The 22,401-nt window shown below is 41.0% G+C and overlaps 1 protein-coding gene across 1 annotated transcript in view; it reads left to right on the top strand.

Moving 5' to 3' along the window:
- Window positions 1-22,401, top strand: part of LOC137596429 (spectrin beta chain, non-erythrocytic 4) — a 62,418-nt gene that overhangs the window by 6,528 nt on the left and 33,489 nt on the right. The window contains exons 2-23 of the mRNA XM_068316955.1: window positions 2,372-2,529; window positions 2,667-2,818; window positions 3,822-3,995; window positions 8,876-8,967; window positions 9,076-9,156; window positions 9,242-9,357; window positions 9,534-9,646; window positions 9,819-10,006; window positions 11,239-11,356; window positions 11,466-11,624; window positions 12,274-12,576; window positions 12,765-12,915; window positions 13,085-13,221; window positions 13,707-13,856; window positions 14,615-14,983; window positions 15,112-15,326; window positions 15,477-15,614; window positions 16,994-17,234; window positions 17,994-18,152; window positions 18,349-18,479; window positions 18,598-18,823; window positions 21,201-21,403. Coding sequence (XP_068173056.1) covers window positions 2,385-2,529; window positions 2,667-2,818; window positions 3,822-3,995; window positions 8,876-8,967; window positions 9,076-9,156; window positions 9,242-9,357; window positions 9,534-9,646; window positions 9,819-10,006; window positions 11,239-11,356; window positions 11,466-11,624; window positions 12,274-12,576; window positions 12,765-12,915; window positions 13,085-13,221; window positions 13,707-13,856; window positions 14,615-14,983; window positions 15,112-15,326; window positions 15,477-15,614; window positions 16,994-17,234; window positions 17,994-18,152; window positions 18,349-18,479; window positions 18,598-18,823; window positions 21,201-21,403 — 3,761 coding nt within the window. The 5' untranslated portion in view covers window positions 2,372-2,384. The remainder of the gene's footprint in view (window positions 1-2,371; window positions 2,530-2,666; window positions 2,819-3,821; window positions 3,996-8,875; window positions 8,968-9,075; window positions 9,157-9,241; window positions 9,358-9,533; window positions 9,647-9,818; window positions 10,007-11,238; window positions 11,357-11,465; window positions 11,625-12,273; window positions 12,577-12,764; window positions 12,916-13,084; window positions 13,222-13,706; window positions 13,857-14,614; window positions 14,984-15,111; window positions 15,327-15,476; window positions 15,615-16,993; window positions 17,235-17,993; window positions 18,153-18,348; window positions 18,480-18,597; window positions 18,824-21,200; window positions 21,404-22,401) is intronic.

Below are 22,401 nucleotides of genomic sequence, written 5' to 3'. Positions count from 1 at the left end.
AGCCTCACAAATAATTTGACTGACTTGACAGTTGAAATGAGCACGATTGTTGTAATGTAGCCATTTCTGTAACAATGTAGCATACCAATTGTTCACATTGCCTCTCGAACATTCTGTCTGTGTAACAATGTAACATTTTTTTTCTCTAACATTAACATTATGTTTTATTCTCTTATTGCATGGAAGAAAAATGTAGGACAAAATTACAAAAGAAAACAAAGCAACTTGATTTAAAGCAAAACTCCTGCACTCAAAATATGATTGAGACATATTTAGGATGTCTCCATTTTCTTTCTCTTCAGCCATACTTTCAGGAAATTTTCACTTCTTTTGGGTTTTTGAGCAATCCTCTATCTGCGGCATTGAGAGATGAAGCAATGAAATGCTTTGCTCTCTAGAGAGAACTGCAAAGTGCACAACTGCCCCTCCTCTCTATATCTTGCAGGGCACACTGACATTTACTCAATATGGGAACATTGTTTTCCAGTGGTTTAGGTGCAGTGACAACTGTTAGCTTTGACATTTTTGTTGCAGTGGGGAAGGAGTGAGAGGCCAATACGAGTGGAAGGAAGACCACAATGTTTACAGCAAAAAAGGGTTGAAACAGCAAAAAGTCTGAAAATTCTTTTAATAAATTACATGAAACCTTAATGAACTCATCAGTAATCAATCACATAACCAGAAATCCAGAAATCTCGCTTAACGAATATGCAACTGCGTAGAACACAGCGTAGATGCATTTATCACATCCCGCTTCAAAGCGGTGATGTATTGTAATTGTCAGCATTTGTGTGTTCGTCCGTTAGTTCGTTAGTCCACCAAATATCTTCGCATCCGATGCAGATAGAAAGATGAAACAAAAAACACATTCATTGGGCAGCAAAGGGGATGAAAATGAGGTGAGCTTGACCTTGAGAAAACTAGGCCAAGGTCAAATTTAAAATATTGTACACTCAGGAACCGAATAAGATAGAAAGACAAGGGAGAAGGCCAGTGTGAGTAAGACCATAGATCAAAGCTAGTGCTTTGATCTACCTATGCACAAACTTTGATCTATGGTCAAAACTAGTGCATAGCTTTGACCTACCCTGAACTACCCTTAAAATAGGTCAGGGTAAGTCGCGGGATGTTGCAGTCTGACTGCCTTGTTTTCTAGTTGTAAGCAAATTTAGCAAAGAGCATCAAATGGCATATATTATGTCCCCTGGGCACAGCTTCTCCATTGCATGTATTTTCCACCAATCCATCATGTGGGGAGCACAAAGAAAGATGGGGGGAGGAGCAGGAAAACACACAACGGGGTTTTCACCAGGACACAGATAATAGATACTTTCACAATGTACCTGAAAAAAATCACCGTCCTCTCAAACCAGATTTCAGGCTACTGCTGTTTGACACAATCAGCTTTTTAATACAATCTCCTAATTTGTTTGTATTGAATATTTTAACACCTCAAATAGAAGCATAGATGATTGAATGAATGAGTGAATACCATGCCACAGAATATTGAACTCTTCAAATAAATGTGACTGAAATGTATGAATCATAGAAAATGGAATTCTTTTGTTTTGATATTTTTTTCTTTTGTCTGACCCACTGTCGTCAAATTTCTTGGTGAAATTCAGAAGTTATTTTTATCGCCTAGTATTTGGCTGTCAGTGGGAGAAACAGGAGAGATGAGAGACCCCAATGATACTAACTCCCCCTCAACATCATTTCAATCATGGGAGAATTTATTAAGAGCTATTCTTCCTTAAAATGCTTTGTTATCAAGGAATGGCTCTGCATCATTAATGAAAGTGAATGGAGTGTTATTTATGAACCCTGGAGTAGATTTTTTGTTCTGTTATTTGAACACTTATTTGAAATAGAATTGTGACAACAACTGTGCGTGTGTGTGTGTGTGTGTGTGTGTGTGTGTGTGTGTGTGTGTGTGTGTGTGTGTGTGTGTGTGTGTGTGTGTGTGTGTGTGTGTGTGTGTGTGTGTGTGTGTGTGTGTGTGTGTGTGTGTGTGTGTGTGTATATTGTTTGGTTACTCCTGCTCCAGACCCCCAGCAAAAAAGAAAGACATCCACATCAGACAGACAGCCCCAGTCAAAAAACACTCACCACTGGGCCTAAAACTGTTTCTGGATGAAACTCTGTCACACAACCCAAACACCCCTGGAGTAAAAGGCTTGACTGGGGTACACTGTTTGGATTAGATGCAGCCTGACACTGTAGGACACGTTGTGGTGTTTACATGAGATGTGTGAAATCAGCCGCAGTGTAATGATGAAGTGTGAACTTCCTTTCACCTGTAGGGCTGCTTGATGCTTACGCAAAAATCAATGATGACCCTGGTCCACACCATTGTTCTTGGATGTTACAGGGGGTCGGGCGAGATGGCTAATGCTTCCCCAGACTTGGACAACGCGGAAGCCCAGCGCCAGCTAAACAACAACAACCGACCAATCGGCTCAGGGTTCTGGGAGACAGAGTGTACCAGCTCAAAGCTCTTCGAGTGCTCTCGGATCAAGGCCCTTGCAGGTCAGAGGTTCTCAACATAGAATCACCTCCATACAGGCGTAGGCAGCTGAGAGATAGCTATGTTTTTCTAATGAAGGAGATTTTACTACCCTTTTCCTTTCCCTATCATGTAAAGCTGATCCTCTTGTTTTACTCAGATGAACGAGATGCAGTGCAGAAGAAGACCTTCACCAAGTGGGTGAACTCCCATCTGTCCAGAGTGTCATGCCGCATATCTGACCTCTACAATGACCTGAGGGATGGTTACATGCTCACCAGACTACTGGAGGTCCTCAGCGGGGAGCTACTGGTGGGAACATGCACAGACTCTGCATTATTGGGACTTCATGCAGCTTCATTAACGTTAATAGTGAATTAACCAGGCTACCTTGTTGCCTGACTTCATATTAGTCACTACTTCTCCCGGTTTCTCTTGTATATTTTTGTGTAGATAGTCATGTCTGTGCAGCACAATTTTCCATGGTTCTGTATTAGTTGGAAGTGTGTTTCCCAGGCTGAACCCAACTGACGAAAACATAGAAAGGGACAAGAAGTTTGAAGGAAGAGAGAAAAATTAAAGTGTTGGAAATGAGTATTGGAGTAAGTTTCTATGGAGAAGAGCTGGATTTTATGCCAGGGTGATGTGGACAGCAGTTACAGAAAGAGAATTCAGGCAGACACACACACAGAGTCCAGAGTATCAGGGTTAGTCAGATCAACGCGGATTCAAATAAAGTAAAGGCTGGAATGGGGGAAGGAATTAGGGGTCTGGTAGGGGAATGCAGCACACACAATGAAATTAGTATCAGCCAATGGCACTAACAAGCATAGAGTAATGAGACTAACAAAATGGGTAATGAGACTAACCAGACATCAGAGCGTTTGACCTGACATCGTAGTGGAGTTGAACCCTCTTGTTTAGACCGTAGACTATTTGAGATAATGAGCAGTTAGCTGCTTAATACCAGACAGAGAGACAAAGTCTGATGGGAGAACCGCCTCATCAAAAAGGCGGGGGTACCGAAGCAGAGGTGTGCCAAAATGGACATTCTGAAATAAAACCCATTTGTTTTGTCCTTCGTTTCACTTAGAATGAATGAGAGATATAAATTAAATCTGTCTTTAAATGTTTGTACTTTCACTGCTGAACATTCCAAATATTTTCCCACTAATTTTTCTTTCATTTGTTTTATATTTTAATGTAAATTTGAATTAAAATCCAAAGTCATGACCAAATGTGTTCTTGGGCAAATGTACCTTTGTAATGGTTATAATGCTAATGTATGCTTCATGCATTATCTGCTTTCTGCTAGCCGAGGCCGACACGGGGTCGTATGCGGATCCACTGCCTTGAGAATGTTGACAAAGCCCTCCAGTTCCTCAAAGAGCAGAGGGTCCACCTGGAAAATGTTGGTTCCCATGACATCGTGGATGGAAACCACCGCCTCACCCTGGGCCTTATTTGGACCATCATTCTCCGCTTCCAGGTAAAGACAAACATGGACATGCCATTTTGGATCATTTTGTCTTCAAAATCCTGAAATGTATTAACATTATTAGCCGACTGTGCAAGAAAGAGAACACTGGAGTGAGTCTCCTGGACAACGCTGATAAAAACAGCCTTGGTAGTAGTGTAGCTTTCAGTTTTTGGATATGTCCTGCACTCAGTTGACAGAGAGAACTTGACTACATCTTATGCACAACAATAAGCACGTTTTATCCCTGTCTAGCATCCATGTGATCTTTGTTGCAAGTGTTTTTTGGACGTTGCAGCCATCGCTACAATTTGTTAGTAGATGATTTTTTTTCTCCACAATTGTAAACCACCAAGTTTTAGGTCCTTGATGTTTTGGTGACACCTACACTTGGTGGTGAGGTTTACCATCGCATCAAACATTCCTAGAGAAGCTAACTATTGTTCTGCCTGGCACTAAATTCTTGCATTTTATCCTGTCTATGGTGAAAACAGTTTTCACACGACAGCACACAATGAGCTGACACCTCAAAGTGATTGAACAATGTTATCATGTTACTTTTTGCAGTACTGTATCTCAAAAATGGTGTCTGTTGTGCATACACACACACACACACACACACACACACACACACACACACACACACACACACACACACACACACACACACACACACACACACACACACACACACACACACACACACACACACACATATATATATTGGCCATTCTACCAAATTTGTGCAAAATTCATGTCCTCTTTCACTACATCCATAAACCTCCTCTTTGGTCTTCCTCTAGGCCTCCTGCCTGGCAGTTCAAAACTCAGCATCCTTCTACCAATATATTCACTATCTCTCCTCTGGACATGTCCAAACCATCTCAGTCTGGCCTCTCTGACTTTATCTCCAAAACCTCTAACATGTGCTGTCCCTCTGATGTACTCATTCCTGATCCTATCCTTCGTGGTCACTCCCAGAGAGAACCTCAGCATCTTCATCTCTGCTACCTCCAGCTCTGTCTCCTGTCTTTTCCTCAGTGACACTGTCTCTAGACCAAACAACATCGCTGGTCTAACCACAGTTTTGTACACCTTTCCTTTCATTTTAGCTGAAACTCTTCTATCACACATCACACCTGACACTTTTCTCCACCTGTTCCATCCCCCTCTTGCAGCTACATTAATTTGTGTATGGTTATGGCATGTATTAATGTAACATACTGATTTTTCAGACTTTGGAATGCATTTACTTGAAAATGATGAGGGATAATGACTCACCTTGCAGCCATAAAGGACAGAGATGCTGTGTAACTCCCTGGTCAAAACTTCAGATGTGTGGCTAAAGCCAGGCTCCACCCACGTGGTAAAACAACTTGTGATACGGTTGTGGCATAAAAGTGTGGGGCAGCATTTTTTGAAGCATGTTTTGTAATTTTAAAAAAAATTGCAAAGTGAATCTAAATATTTTACATATATTTTAAGATATAACATCAGAAAAAAAAATTTAAGTATCATTTTCAGGGATTGAAATTCAGGGGTTTGAGATTGGGACAACTACTTCCTAATAGGAAGTAACTGGGAAGGTAGCAAAATTTACGATTTTGTATATATTTAGTGTAATTACTATTTATTTACAGTATTGTGTTTAACTAGATCACAATATAATCTTTGTAAATATTGAAAATCTGAATTCTTAATTGTTTTGTTAATTAGTTCTTTATATTGTGGGACAGCAATTTGCACAAATTCGGTAGAATGACCCAAATACACACACACCTCATTGTTTAATAGGCTGAACACTGTTATGAATCTGCAACACTTACTTTGGCATAGTAGTGAGTTTCTGGTCTGATGCAGCACCAGGAGGGTCACAGTTGAATTATATGCTATACTGTTTCCTATGGGTCACGCGTGTGGCTCAAGGCAAACTCGGCCTCACAAGCAGAAAATGTCCCTTTACAATGGAAGCAGTAACAGAATGTAAAAGAAATGGTGATACATGTATAAAATATTATATTTAAAATTGCACTTGATTTCATGACAGTATGAAGAATTGTAACAAAAAGCTTTGTAGTGCTCTGATATTTGCAGCATCATGCCCATGTAATGCAAGTATTCTAGACAACAATCTAAATTAAATTGTCTGACTACCTTTTATTTGATCCTTCAATGTGGATTCCAAGGATTGACTCTCAGATGAGAATCTGAGATGCTTCTCATGCTGCTCTCTGGAGCACAAAGATGCTTAATCAGCACTGGCTTCATTTGGGATGAGCCGCCAGAGGTTCTGTTCTGGGGAGGCTGTCACAGCTGCTGCATCATCAGCGTGCCACTGCACTGTTCGGTGAATGTCACGTCGCCTGGAGGTAGCAGTCGCCCCCCAGTCTGCTCCTCAGCAAGGACACACACACACACGCAAACCCAGACTGCACTCTCTTTTACCAACGCACTCCGATTCAGTCCATCTGTCTAGTCCTGTGTGCATCTGCACACTCACATCGTCACATGCACACACGGTAGACTCAGGCATGCGCAGATTTCCGTCTTAGCAGCCTTAGCAGCAATGATTCAGGATCAGTTCCTGCCATGTAAGTACAGCAGAAGCTCACGGCTCTTGTCTAATATGCTTCAATGCAGCAGCATGGCTGTGGCTCAGAATGCATGCTTAGAATTAGTCCGGCCCGTTGGTAAAATCAAAACAGTGCAGAGTTGCCTACTAGGTGTTCCATCAGTCCTGTTGTACTGGTCCTTGTTGCTGCTGTTTAACTGCACACACATCATACAGTGTGTTGAATGATCCTACAGGCAAGCAGAGAAGGTGGATGTTGTTTATTGAAACTAGAAATACGTAATAAACAAAAACATACTGTACATATGGTGCATCAATAAGGGTCTGCACAGAAAAAAAAAAGTTTTCTTTCATATAATTATCACATGCAGTAGAATGTTGTTGTTTTTTATAAATTGACAGAATCGTCGGGCCGCTGAAACAGAGGATTGCTGCTGAACAAAACAAACATGAGGATGTCAATTTTTACACCCTAATATAAAAATAAGGTGGAACAAAGTCGTTTACGTGTGTGCTCTTTAAATGTAATAACGTTTTATGTCCCGAGTTTATATTCCCAAGTATACATACAAGACTCTTTGCTTTTTGTGTTTTCCATGGAAAGATGATTTTTAAGGTACTCCCCATTTTTTCTTGAACATATCTCCCAAACAAACACACTAGCTTCACCAGATCTGACAGTACTGTATGTAAAAATTGATAAGCAGTTGTGCCTCTTTTAGTTGGAGTTTTTGTTCTTGCCAGCGGGATTTTTAATGAAAGGAATGCAGTTCCACAAAGATGAACAATAATGTATCTGTTTGAAACTGCAATTTCATTGATTGAGCTGTGGACACTGAAAGATCTCCACATTGATTCAACTTTAGAGTCTGACTTGCTAGTGATTTTTGAAGGATTTCAAGGGTTTATGTCATTACCAAATTGTAGTCTAGTTTTTCAGTATTTTTTATGATGTTAACTGAGTGGTTGTCTTGATACCAAATTAGTATAGGGAAATAACTTTTTTAACCAAAGCTTTTAATTGTACAAATAATATATAATGACATTACTGATGTTTGTGTGGTCTGAATGGCCTCCAGTTGTATGTCCCTATTACACCTTGTCACCCATCACCCCACCTTTCCTCTGAGGTTGAAAGCCTTTGCTTTGTCCAGTCAGCAGGTAAAACCAGACCTCTGCAGTGAACGAGGGAGGCAGAAAAGGAGAGTGACACAGAAAGAGAGGGAAAGAGATAGAGGTTTGACAGACAGGAAACGGTCGTCCTGTTATGACTACAGATTCATGGACAAATAACAGACTATTACTGGTATTGTCTTCAGTAACATATACTAACTAAAAATAGATAATAAAGTAAATGAACATTTATTTTCATTATCATACTTATTAATTTTTATTAATGGTTCATAATGAGTGTTCAGATCACATTTAATACAATTCAAGTATTGTTGATTAATCCGTGATGATGGCTGCTCTTTAACGTCCAGTGTTAGTTCTGAAGAGTAAATCCTTTGTGTCAATCTGTTTTATGCTTGTCCATGCACGTCCACTGTGTGTGTGTGTGTGTGTGTGTGTGTGTGTGTGTGTGTGTGTGTGTGTGTGTGTGTGTGTGTGTGTGTGTGTGTGTGTGTGTGTAAAAACCTTGGTAGCAGCTGAGTAATGTCACCAATTACCTTGGATCATGTCACTGTGATTGGTTGAATGGCTGTCACCTGTCACCAGGTGTTATAATGGTTCTACGCTACCTTGCATGGAAGTCCTCAGCTCTTCCTCCTGTTGTCTGTTTTTGACCTTAATTCTCATTCCTTGTTTGTGTTTAGGCTACAAGAATTCTGTCAGTTCAGTGTGACTGTTTTCACTGGTGATTCCAGCAGGGCTAATGTTGTGTCTGTTTTCCTGCTTCAAGATTAAATAAATGCTTAACTTCAGAATGAGAATCTAATAAGCTACATGATTTAGCCATCTAATGTGTAACTTCTAATAGGAGCACAACATGAGGTAGAAAATATGTTACTCTGCTTGCTTGTAGATGCTAGGTGATCTTTGTTGCTACGCTTGAGCCTGAACTCTTTTCAGTTATTCATAGCATAGTTGAACAACATCTGATGAGACAAGAATTCTTTCTTCAACACAAAAAACTCCACACATACTACTGTTTGCAGAAAGTAGTGTACAATAAGGACTGTAGGAGTTCAGGCTTTTATGACCATGAAAAGCAACATATAACCGTAGAATGGAGGTTAAGTAGAGCTGAGAACTCTTCTTCTCAGGATGTAGGGTCTGTATCATGGTGTTTCTGCTACAAACACATATTCTCATTCAGATCCAGGTCATCAAAATAGAGACAGAGGACAACAGAGAAACTCGCTCTGCCAAGGATGCCCTGCTGCTCTGGTGCCAGATGAAGACTGCAGGGTGAGCAGGGAAATAAATAGACTGGAAACAGGAAACTGAAGCAAAGAATTTCATTATCATGTCTGTCTCTTATCAGTAAGTAATGCTAAAGATTTATCTGTGCTTCAGATACTCTGAGGTCAATATCCAGAATTTCACCACCTGTTGGAGAGATGGCCTCGCCTTCAACGCCCTCATACACAGACACAGGTGGGCAGTGGATTTATCGCATTGAAATAATGACAATGCAGTGACAAAAGAAAATACACAAACATGATCATCTTGTCTCCTCTAGACCTGACCTGATAGACTTCCACAAGCTCACAAGGTCCAATGCAACCCACAACCTCCAACAAGCCTTCAACGTCGCAGAGCAGCAACTGGGTCTCACTAAACTCCTGGACCCTGAAGGTCAGACAGTTTGAATGATTGTCAGTCAGTGTCAGTCAGACTCTGTTCCATACAGCAATATCCATATTACCGATAAGAAAGTTAAATTGTGATTGAACTCATGCAGATTAAAAAGTTTACACTTTAAATCAGGCAGATGTTAACTCCTCTGCTCCATGTCTCTGCCTTCGGTGTAGATGTGAACACGGAGAACCCAGACGAAAAGTCCATCATTACTTATGTAGTCTCTTACTACCACTACTTCTCCAAGATGAAGGCTCTTATTGTGGAGGGAAAGAGGGTTGGCAAGGTAAGGAACATACGAAGGAGCGGGCATGGGCCTGCAGTGTTTTGAAGTTGAAAAGGGAGTGTGTGTATACATGATTATTTATAGAACTAAGTTTAGCTTCATTCAGAAAAAAGTCTTGTGTTATTGTTTAACCCTCTCCATCCATCCACTCCTCTGACTGACTGTGATTTAGGTCCTAGACAGTTGTATTGAGGCAGAGAACATCATCAACCGCTATGAAGCTCTGGCGTCTGACCTGCTGGACTGGATAGAAAAGACCATTGCACTCATCAGTAACCAGAAGTTTGCCAACTCTCTGACTGGAGTTCAGCAGCAGTTGCAGGCCTTTACTACTTACTGCACTATAGAGAAGCCCATCAAGTGAGTGTTGCAAGCTTTAAATGATGCCATTTTGTTATTTTTTTAAAACTGAAGTTGACATTCTTTGTCATTTATTATGCCACACACATGTGCTGCTGATGTCTGTACATTTTAATTCATGCATACGCAACACAGAAGAGCATATCGTTTATTATGATAGACAAATAATACTGAATGTGTTGCTGATGTGTTCTAATCTGACTGGTTGTTGAGATTATAGATATATCAATCTGTCATGTCATGAAAACAATCATCATGTAACCAGAAACTGACCTTTGAGACTTTGATGGAAAATACTCCTATCAGCTGAAAATGGTAACCTGATCGTTTTTCAGACATTCCTTTCCATCTTGTCAGATCAATAAGATTGATTTTATAAGTATATTTTTTGCTGACATCAGCTCTCTATTCTCTAGCTTTAGAATTCTAGTTAACCTTAGCTGAGAGGAATATATTTTTAAGTCAAAAGATCCAGCGTAACTGAAATATATACATCAGCAGCAACTGAGTAGTTCTCAACCCCGTTTATTCTGAGAGCTGGTTTATATAGAATTCATGTGAGACAGTGCCAGCTGATCGCATTGACTTGTTTGGTCATATGTGACAACAAACTGAATAGTGAGTGTTAGTAAAACAAGTAATAGGATCGGACACATCACCTTTGGCTGTGTAGAATTTAAAATGGCATTTTTCACTGTTTTCTGACTAATTAAAGACAAATCAATTCTGTTCAGTAATAATCAGCAATGAAACAATTACATCTTCAAGACACGGAGTAGATTAATTTAATGCTTCTCAGAATAAACGCTAGAGAGTCTTTCTGTTCATGAGTCAATGTCAGGAGTGCCTTTTATCTACTCTACTTTAATTTAGGGTCTATGCATGTGCTGAAAACAACACCATATTGTTGGAGCGCTCACATAAACGCTCCAGGAACACACACACACACACACACACACACACACACACACACCAGCCTGATGAATGGACATGACACTGGACGGCAGGGTAGCAGAGTGAGGAGAGAAGTCACCTTTACCCGTTGTCCTCAGGCCTCCATTCATGCTGTGATTGTCCTCCACCAGGACTAAATCGCCTCCCTAAAGCCACTAATGGTTGGAGCTTAACTTTTTTGGTTGACTCTAATTTCAGGATGTCGTATAGAGGAGGGGACTCTGAAACAGAGGGCTTATTGTGCATCAGCAACTCATGTTTTTTGTGTTATTGTTTAGGTTTCAAGAGAAGGGGAATCTTGAGGTTCTTCTTTTCACCATCCAAAGCAAACTCAGAGCCAACAACCAGAAACCTTATGTGCCTCACGATGGGAAACTCATCTCAGACATCAACAAGGTCACACATCCTGGAGCTGTGTTGTTTCTGCTGTTGTTTATTTGTTAGCTGTTTCTTTGCAAGCATAGATATATGAAATGTGTGTTTTTTAAATTTATTTTATGTTCAGGCCTGGGCGAGGCTGGAAAAGGCGGAGCATGAGAGGGGCGTGGCACTACGCAAAGAGCTGATTCGTCAGGAGAAGCTAGAGCTTCTGGCACAGCGCTTTGACCACAAAACCACCATGAGACAAGCCTGGCTGAACGAGAACCAGAGGCTTGTGTCTCAGGTAGGGATCACATGGGTGTCAACCTTCCACCCAAACCAACGCAGTGCACCCTCACGCATTCGAGCATCAACGCTCACAACTTCACCTCATCGTGGATTTTTGGTAGGCAGTCACGTGATACCGTACGCGCATTCTATTGGCTGATGCCATCGGGAAGTGAGCTACGTCCTGTGAGTCTTGGACTTCTGCGAGATGCAAAAGTGCTTCAAACAGTTGATAAGCGTGTGGAAGTGAAGCATAACCACTTTAACACTGTAGTCATAGAAGAATAATTGACCACTTTAATTTTGTCAGTGATAACACTAAAATTTTAAACCAATTTGTTACATTTTTATTGCAAATTTTATGCAAATAACTGATATCCATCTCTTTTATGACCAATAATCCATCAATAATCTATCAAACTGATCCTGAAAAAAATTTATTCTAAACCTGGACGTTTTACTGCATGGAAAGCATATTATTTCACATATATGAGAAATGCTTTACTTTTTCCCTTTTATCATTGAAAAGTTAAAGGTTGCAGTTGTTTTACATGTTAAGACTTTTCAGCCTTTTATCACTTTTGTTGTTTTACAAATCATCTAAACTTGATTGATGTACACTTGACATATTTCTTTTTTAATGGATGTCTTCTCTCTGACCACAGGACAATTTTGGCTATGACCTGCCAGCAGTCGAGGCAGCCATGAAGAAGCATGAGGCCATTGAGGCAGACATCGCCTCATATGAAGAGCGAATCGGGGTGGTGGTGGAGCTTTCTGCAGAGATGGAAGCAGAGGGATACTACGACATTCGACGCATCTTGGCACGAAAGGAGAACATCTTGGGCCAGTGGAGTCTGCTGAAGGAGCTGGTGGCTGGGAGGAGGACCCGGCTGGAGAAAAACCTGGCCTTGCAGAAGACTTTCCAAGACATGGTCTACATGATTGACTGGATGGAGGAAACACAGGTAGCATCAAAGACACTCGTCAAATAAATAGATAGAAAAGAATGTCAGGGATGGAGATAGGGAGCATTTGACTTAAGAGTGAAATATGTAAAAACAAAGCAAAACATTGTGATGTAAATTGACAGTACACTTTTGATGTCATCCCTCCGTTTCACTCTTCTCCCTCTCCTTCCCTCCCCCGCTCTAAGGTCCAGCTGCTGTCGAGGGATTTTGGGAAGCATCTCCTGGAGGTGGACGACCTGCTGCAGAAACACAGCCTGCAGGAAGCCGACATCACAGTTCAGGCTGAGAGGGTGGAGACGCTCAACACTGCTGCTCTCAAATTCACAACCATAGAGGGTATTCATATGTATATTAAGCAGCTTGGGTGTTGTGTTACATTACACTTGTATTCCTGCTCATGAAGGCTGCTGTGAAATGAAGCCTAGAAAGTCAGTTTTCAATGAGTCTGCTTTGAATGATTGAATGAATAAAATGTTCATCTATGACCTTTAACCTCATTTCCCAGGTTACCAACCATGTGACCCACAAGTCATCTGTAACCGGGTCAACCATGTTTCTTCCTGTCTGGAAGAGCTGAAACAACTGGCAGCAAAAAGGCGGACTGAGCTTGAGGAGTCGAGGCAACTGTGGGCCTTCTACCAGGTAGAACTGGTTGAGAGGGTTGGGGTGGAGGTTGGGAGAGGGGTGGGTGAATGGGGGAGGGGGGGCACGAGGCAGAGTATTCTGAACTTCTCATTGGATGTTAACATCTGCAGAACCCTCTTCACTCCACATCTCTTGGTGTCTAGATTGGGAGGAATATGAATATTTATCCTTTTTTCGTTTTTAATTTGTTAAAGTCATGTTTTTCCTTCATGCAGCTGTTTGTATTGTGTCTCAAATTTGGCCGGTGTCGGCCTCTTTAAAACATCTCCACCTCTGACAACACAGAGGAGAAGGAGCACTTTAATGTGACAGAATGAGATTTTAGATTGAATCATTTAATGCTTTTTGTTCGCACTGTTGAATTACTGACTCCTGTTTTTTAGCTATTTAAAAGAAATTTAAAGTTCTTTAAAATGCATTTACATATTTGTTTGTTTCAATGTAAATTGTAATCTTGTTTTTCCTGTATATTCTTCTGTTAGGAGCTGGAGGAGTCGGCGGCCTGGATCAGGGAGAAGAGCTCCATCTTGGGCGCTCAGGGCTACGGGAAGGACCTGAGTAGCGTCCTGAAGCTCTTACAAAAACACAAGACTCTGGCTGGAGAACTGCTGGCTCACCGGTCGCTTCTGCAGGTGCACGTTTGTGTTTTTACATGGGTGCTGTAGAATCAGCACCTGGTTGCCTTCAATACTCAGTTTTTGTTCTGAAACATTTGTTCAGTAGATTTATGCATCAGTATTCTAAATGCTCCTAAATTCTCAATCCTACTTGCTGCATTTCTTATTTTTCAGTTTTCTTTAATTATAGGTTCATGGTGATTTTTCAGACTTAGTTGTTGTTTGTTGCTATTTGAAGTAAAATATTTCTTGCAATGGGTAGCACTGTTACAGCAAGTTTCTGGGTTTGATTCCTTTCTGTGTGGAGTTTGTATGTTCTCTCTGTTTATACGTGGGTTTTCTACAGGTTCTTAAGCTTCCTCTCACCTTTGACTTTATCTGAAAGTTATTTCATATTTATTAATATTTAAATGTCAGTAATGTTGGTGGACTCTGTGTACTGTGTAAAGTCTGAAGTAATTTAACCGTGTAAAGCCAATTGTATCATATTTGACACTTTGTCTTTCCGGATTTTGAGACTTCTACATCAGAAATTCAATTATTTTTTCCCTGAAAACCTGATGTATACAATCAGACGCATGCACCTGTGTTTTGTATATGAAAAGATTCTGGATTAAGCAAAAATTATACAAATTAAAGCTCATATAAATTTATGCAAAGAACTTTTTATTTTTTTATTTCTCAGACGCTCTTCTTCAAAAATGTTATTTTATTGGTAATTATTTAATAGTTTTGGCTTTAAAAAGTGAAAATATTAACTGTTATCCCTCCAGAACACCATAAAGCGAGGAAAGCAGATCCTGAGTGAGAATAGCTTTGGCACGACGGGCATCCAGGAGCACATTATGGAGGTAAAGGCCGAATGGAAGAGACTGGAGGACCAGGCTGCTCATCACCTCGGCCACCTGCAGGAGTCCCTAAACTTCTTTCAGTTCTCCACGGAGAATGACGACCTGGTGGCATGGCTTCAAGATGCTTACCGCCTCGTCTCTAGCGAAGACTTCGGTCACGATGAGTACTCAACCCAGTCCTTGCTGAAGAAACACAGAGGGGTCAGTGAAGCCATTGACAAACATCGTCTGCATGTGGTGTCGCTACACAAACACATGGTGGCCCTGCCTCTGCAGTACCGGGAACAGGAGGTGGGTACCTGGAACAGGAGGAGGGGGTTTACATTTTACAATAAAGTATTTTGTTTGTTTTACTTCTTCATGTTCTCACCTTTTCTTTGTCCTTTGCTCTCTACTTTCCTCTCCTCTTCTCCCTGCAGGAGGTGCAGGTGCGTATGGCTGAGGTGGAGCAGCTGTACACCGAGGTTGTCGAGGTGGCAGTGCTCCGACAGCAGTGGCTTCACGACGCCCTTGCCGTCTATCGCATGTTCAGCGAGGTTAATGCCTGCGAACTGTGGATCGATGAAAAGGAGCAGTGGCTGGACAAGATGGAGATCCCAGAGAGACTGGAGGAGGTGGAGGTGGTGGCACACAGGTGAGCTGAAGGGAGAAAGAAGAAGGGGAGTCGCGTTGGTAACAAGCAACGAAAGCTCAGATGCTAGTTTCAATCAAAGAGCTCAGATCATTCAGGTATATAAGGAGCCACCGATTAGCTCATTGTATCCCACAATGTCCTTTGTTGTAGGTTTGAGAGCCTGGACCAGGAGATGAATAGCCTGATGGGAAGGATCCTGGATGTAAACCAGATTGTTCAGCAGCTCCTCGATGGAGGTCATCCATCATCTGCGGAGGTCAGAGGATGTCAGGACCACCTGAACTCCAGGTATGGAAACAACAGGCGACTCATTCTGTTACTATTACTGCTTCAGATCTCAGAATGATTCAGTGAGCTGCAACTGACGTTATTGTCTCCCTGGCTGCCATTGATGTCTGTAAACGTCAATTACGTTTTTCAGTGGGGAGGGCTAAAGTAAGTCTAAAATATATCTAAAATACATGTGAGGTCTACCTCCAGTGGTACATGACATAATAATATACATTGCCTGATCAGGTACATTGGTATGATTCATAAAAGGCCCATTTGGGACAGTCAGTGAGTCAAACATAAGTTGTTAGTCTGGTTTATGGTCGACTCTTGTGTTGATGTCCTCCAGTGTTCATTACCTTAGATAATATGAAGTGTAAAAAACACAGCATGTATCTCCTCTATGTGTCTCCCTTTGTTTGCTTATTTATGCTAGCATGTGAACAGGTCAGCTCTGTGATGGGTTCGGCTCTCTTATCTGTCATGTTCACTGACCACTGATGTGGCTAGTAGCATAATGGCCGGGTCTCGGCGAGTCTTGTGACCTTGACACACGGTGCTGGTCGCAGGGCGACCATCTGCGCTGGCTCCCTCAGTCGAGATGAAGCAGCCAAGAGTAAAGATAAGAATGAGCCAAAAAAATAAACATGCCTCACCATAGCTGTCTATGATAGGGTTTATTAAAACACTGATTCAGTTCTAGAAGAAAGAAATATCTGAATATCTCTGCTGTCTTGGATATTGAAACTATGTGCATTTTATTGGGTTTCTCAATTGCGAATTCCTTTTAGTAATTCAGTAAAACACCAGTAATCTTTGGTGGCATCGTGAAACTATATCTCCAATTAGTTGACAATGCAAATGTAAACAAAGAAGAGACCCATTCTGCGGAAACCCAACAATCCCCCATTGGGGAAAAAAATGGAGGCAGTGGTAAGGAAGTGCCGAATTATGTTATCAAGTGCAAAAAGAATCAATTGCACTTGCTTTGTTGGTTACACCTGTCATCCAAGAGGCTTTTTTTTTTAAATTTCTGACTGAAAAAGAGGCCGGATACTCAAACTTCTGATGGAGCAGAAAACAACAAACAACCAAAACCTCCAAGATAATAAGTCTCTGTAGGAGTCATTGGCATTGTGTTATCAAAATTAACATATGAGCAGTGTTCTTGATCTGTTGATGTGGATTAATTGATGGCTGGAATCAAATTCTTATGGTCTTGCAGTTTTTGTCTGAATGAAACGAGGAAATGGATGCTCTTTCCAACTTGATTGTGTTGTGAAACTCTGGTGTTGACTATTGCATTGACCAAACCAATTCTGTTTTTTAGATTGAATCAATCAATCGGACAAACAATCACGGTATCACTACTCTGTCTGTCTGTCTGGTGAAACCAGGTGGAACAGCATTGTGGAGCTGGTGGAGCAGAAGAAGGATCAGCTGGAGTTGATGATGCGTCTGCAGAACTACCTATTGGAGTGTGCTGAGATCAAGTCCCAGATTCAGGACAAGAGAAAAGCTATCGATGCTACGCAGTACATGGGCAGCGACCTGGGAGGGGTCATGGCTCTACAGAGACGCCTCTCCACCATGGAGGGAGCTCTTTCTGTCCTGGAGCCAAAGTTATTGCATCTACAGGTGGGGAGTCAACATTTATGACAGACATTATAAGCAGTTATAATGGTATTATACGCATTACTGCTTGGTGTTTCCTTAATGAAACTCTAATGTGTTCATTTGCATATTAAACATTTTTAATTTGTATTTTTCATCATTGATATAATAATACATTTTCTCTTTTTCTTTATGATTTTTTGGTATAAGCCATTAACAAACCACTGCTGGTGCTTCAGGAAGTTTAACTGTGGTAATCGATAACAATGAATTACGTGTTGAAACCTGTACATAAATAATTGTATTTAAAATATGAGTGAGTTAGATGAACCCTTAGTAAATACAGACAATGTAGGTTATGCAGATTTTATATTCAAGTACAGTGTGCCCTCATTCCTCACGGTTAATGTGTTCCAGGAACCACACACAAATAACAAATTTTGCTATATAGCGACGAACTATTTATCTTATTATTTGCAGTAATTTAAAGATTTATGACCCTCCCTATACTGATATTAAACCACCTTCTATCTGTATTACCTTTTCCCCCACTCTTTAAGACTGTTTAAAGCACTTTGGTGTCTCACGTAAGTCCGAGACTCATGGAACATAGCACACTTCCAGGTTCCGTCAGCCAATAGAATGTGCGTACGGTATCACATGACTGCCTTACAAAAAATCCGCGATGAGGTGAAGTTGCGCGTGTTGATGCGTGAATGCGTGAGGGATTACTGTTTTATGTGCAGCATAAAGTCTATGTTACTCTTTTGTGTTGCGACACAGGAAGAGGCGGAGCATATGGCCACTGCCCACCCAGGTCGCGCCATGGAGGTCCTTGTTCCATTTGATGGCATTAGTTTGGAGTGGGAGGAGCTAAAACACACCCTGCAAGGCTGCGAGGACTCGCTGATGGTGGCCAGCAGGCTGCAGAGCTTCATACAGGTACACAGAAGGGATCCATTCATTTACACAACCCCCGAGAAACTAGTGTGCACTTAAAGCAGCACATGGTTGCACATTAATGAAAACTGTATATCGAAACTGTATTAAACAATACGTAATTAATAGATAATGGTAATTAATCATCAAACAATAGAAATGATTACAAGTAAACGGTGTTACTTTCCCCGTCATCCAGGATCTGGACTCGTTCCTCACATGGTTGGTCCAGACGCAGACGTCTGCTGCCTCAGACCAGCTGCCCAACGACTTGGAGGAGGCTGAGAAACTCATTAATAAACACGCTGCCCTCAAGGAGGAGATTGGACGGTGGGTTACTGAAAAGCATCTAAATCGCTATCTTGTTTGTGAAATAATTCTAGAACATCTTTCAGAAATGTTACAGAAACACATCAGACAATAATGGAGCACAACCTTTTTTATGCAGGTATGAGGAGGATTATGAGCGCCTGCAAGCAATGAATGATCTGCTTGAGTCCGAGGAGGCTCCTCTTCCTCAGGCCGCCCTGCAGCAGTGGCTCCAGAAGCTGGATGTTGGCTGGAACAAGCTGCTGGAGATGTGGGAGAGCAGGAGGGAAGTTCTGGTCCAGGCTCATATTTTCCATCTGTTCTTACGAGACGTCAAACAGGCTGAGTCCTTCCTCAACAATCAGGTGAGACATGAACTGACCCAGCAGTCACAGAGTCATAACTGTAAAGCAACACGAAGGTTTCAACGTGAAAGGTGTCAATGAAACCGGCTCACCTGACACTGCATTGTCCTGCAGTTGAGATAATGATTCAGAAATGATGCATAAAGCACCTTTGAATAGATAACCCAGATATTTGACACTGACATTCATGTTCCCAAAAGAACAGATCAGAATGGCTTTGGTGATCAGTTTTACTGCGTAAAATATTAGCAGCACTAGGTGACATTAAATTACTGTGGTTTCTGTTTATGGAAGTTTAACCTTCCTATTCCTGATGAACACTTTATTTCTGCTCATTTGTGCTCCCAGTCCTTCACATCACAGAAAAACTGAAAACAGCTGCTGTATTTATCATGTATAACTTGTTTTTGTGTTGCTGCTTTACCTTTTTTGAGGTGATGTTTCGGATCTGACGGCCACTGGGGCTGAAACAAATCCTCCTCTACTGTGCTCATTTTTCATCTCATCTTTTCCGCTGATAGAGTCGGGCAGAGAAATCAATAAACTGTGGATAAAATCATCAGAGAAAAAGTATATGCAGCTCAAAGCGCTGACAGCTAGATGTCACTTATTTATGTGTTCTGGAACCAAACTAAAAATTTACATACTTATGTACCATACTAGTGAAGGGCGGAATAAAAACATATGGTTACAGAGTGGAGCGGTGGAGGAGACGTCTCTATTTGTTGTTCTGTCCCTTATCAGTCAGGAGCTGATAATTTGAATAAAACATAATCATTTTGTCCCTTCAATCCGAACACATGATAATGTGTGATATCCTATTCCACTAGCCAACACTTAAATATCCTGCTCTTCACACACACCTTTGAACTGGTCTTTCTGACTGCAGTGGTGTCAGCTGGACTGGGTGTGGCTCCATTAGCCCTCCCCAAGCCAGAGAATGTGTGTGTGTGTGTGTGTGTGTGTGTGTGTGTGTGTGTGTGTGTGTGTGTGTGTGTGTATGTGTGTGTGTGTGTGTGTGCGTGCGTGCGTGTGTGTGTCTGTGTGTTTGTGTGTCAGCATTTATCCCTCTGCTATGTGATACTTGTGCAACAAAGCAAATCTGTTCAGAACGTGACTATTGTTCCAACCAGTGGCATCATGGAGGACCATCAATTTTAGACACTATGCATTTATGCATGAATTAAAAAGAAAACTTCTTTGTTGATTGATATTCAGTTAACTTAATGAAGCACAAAAACACTGCATACATTATAAAACAGCTACTTTTATGTATTAAAAATGTAAATCTCTGCAAGTAAAGATGAGAATTTTTGAATGATAGCAAATAATCTGATCAGTTCATGCAGACGGTAACCAGCTGACCCCGACAGCTAGGTAGCCTTAGCTCAATAACACAAAGTTTCACACTATGTTGGATTATGAAAGCCCTAGTTCAGAGAGGGTTACTTTTCTTAAAAATTAATTTCACGTTTCCATAATAATGCATGTAGATATTTTTTTTATTTCTTATTTTATTGTTTTCCACATTTCTAGTTCAGTGTGCTAACCTGCATGAGACCTTAGTCTCATAGAATCACATGTACAGAGGTTTGTTCTTCTAAAGCAAAATGTCACAAGCATCGCCGCCCTTGAGTCCTGTATTGCGTGTCTGTGTGTGTGTCTGTGTTTGTGTGTGTGTGTGTGTGTGTGTGTGTGTCTGTGTGTGTGCTTCCAGCTCTTCTCGGTAACTCAGGGTTGAAGCGAGAGCAGTATTTCTTCTTCAATAAATATCACAGACATTACAGGCCGTAGACCTCTGACTGCCTCTGCCTGTGGTTTCTCCCTTTAAAAAAAAAATCCATTTTCCACAAACATCTGAAACAACACGGTAGTTTTGGGTGGTTTTGTCTCCGTATCACAATTCTCCAAGTAAATTACGGACAATAATTAACAGACACTTCACAGAAAGGAAAATCAATGTCATTTGAAAGACTAACCAATTGATCGTTTAGCTTACAGTATTTAGAAATAATGTGGAGGTTAATATTCCACAACACAAAGGAATTGTAGTGATCACATTTAAGGAACTGAGACTGAATCTCTTAACTGTTGGAAATGGACAACCACATTACACAAGAAGTTTTCTGACTTTTCTTTTGATCAAATAACTGATCGGTAATCAGCGGATCTGAGAACCCAAATGAGAGATTTAAAGAGTGAAGCTGGATTTGCAAGTTTGATTCCTGGTAACTCTTACAGTTTCTATTCTTTGCTTCTCTTAACTGTCTCTGTGCATGAAGAACTCTCTGCTCTCTTCTATTAAATGTCCTTTACTTACTGTAATTGCTTCTGAAACCAAGAACTCACCTCTTTGTGTCCTGTGTTGATTCTCTAGGAGTCGGCGCTAGCTCACGTGGAGCTGCCCACCACCGTGGAAACGGTTGAAGCCGCGATAAAGAAACACAAAGACTTCACCACCACCATGGAGCTGAACCTGCACAGGATCAAAGCTGTAATCGAGGCTGGAGAGAGTCTGATCAGCCAGAGCAACATCTACTCTGATCGCATCAGGGAACGCATCGACACGCTGGCCAGCAGGTAGCACACACAAACATAGCACCGAAAACACCTGGAGAGGGATGAAGGAACGTGGCTGGATTAAGGCAAAAACTCCCTGACCTGTATTAATTAGTTAAAGCACATTTAAGCATGTCAGAGAAAAACCTTTTTATATGTGATTTTCTTTATCTGTTGAACTTTTTAATGCTACAACAAAAGAGTAGAGAAGTAAAGAAATTAGAATGAGAGGGAAGAGAATGAAGTTATAAAGAAAACACAGACTTTTATTTTACTTTTTAAATGTTGAGCATCTTCCCTTCAGAGTCTTCAGCGGCTACTAAAACTCAACAAAAAGAATGACAGCAGACAAAGACCTGGAAGCAGGGGGACGGAGTCTGCTCTGTTTAGACCAGGTGTCACATCTGACCATGAAATCTATGTGATAGCCAAGCCAGCAGGGTGTGTGTGTGTGTGTGTGTGTGTGTGTGTGTGTGTGTGTGTGTGTGTGTGTGTGTGTGTGTGTGTGTGTGTGTGTGTGTGTGTGTGTGTGTGTGTGTGTGTGTGTGTGTGTGTGTGTGTGCGTGCGTGTGTGTGTGGAGTGGGTTGGGTTTTTGTCTGTGTCTTCAACAATAGCACTGTGGAGAACCATATGGTGTTTAATTTAATTAACATAAATGTTCAAATGTGTACTCATCTCCCATGGGGGCATATAGAGGAGCTGAGGCCAGCCTAATTATGTAATGTGTTACAGTCACGTTCTATTATAAATACATAATTATCATTTATTATATTTCTGTTATTTTTGATTCTTGTAACGTTTACTTCAAGCAAAAGGAATTAATTATTTCTTTGCTAGTTTTAAAGTTTTACATTATTCTCTGTGTTTTCCCGTAAAGAAACTGGTCAGTAAATCACTTTGATTTTGTTAACAATTCTGTTATTGCTTAGTTTAGTTTAGTTTAGTTTAGTTTAGTTTAGTTTAGTTTAGTTTAGTTTAGTTTAGTTTAGTTTAGTTTAGTTTAGTTTAGTTTAGTTTA

This window comes from Antennarius striatus, chromosome 6, assembly GCF_040054535.1.
Source record: "Antennarius striatus isolate MH-2024 chromosome 6, ASM4005453v1, whole genome shotgun sequence".
Taxonomy (NCBI): domain Eukaryota; kingdom Metazoa; phylum Chordata; class Actinopteri; order Lophiiformes; family Antennariidae; genus Antennarius; species Antennarius striatus.
This window is presented reverse-complemented; position numbering and strand designations above follow the sequence as displayed.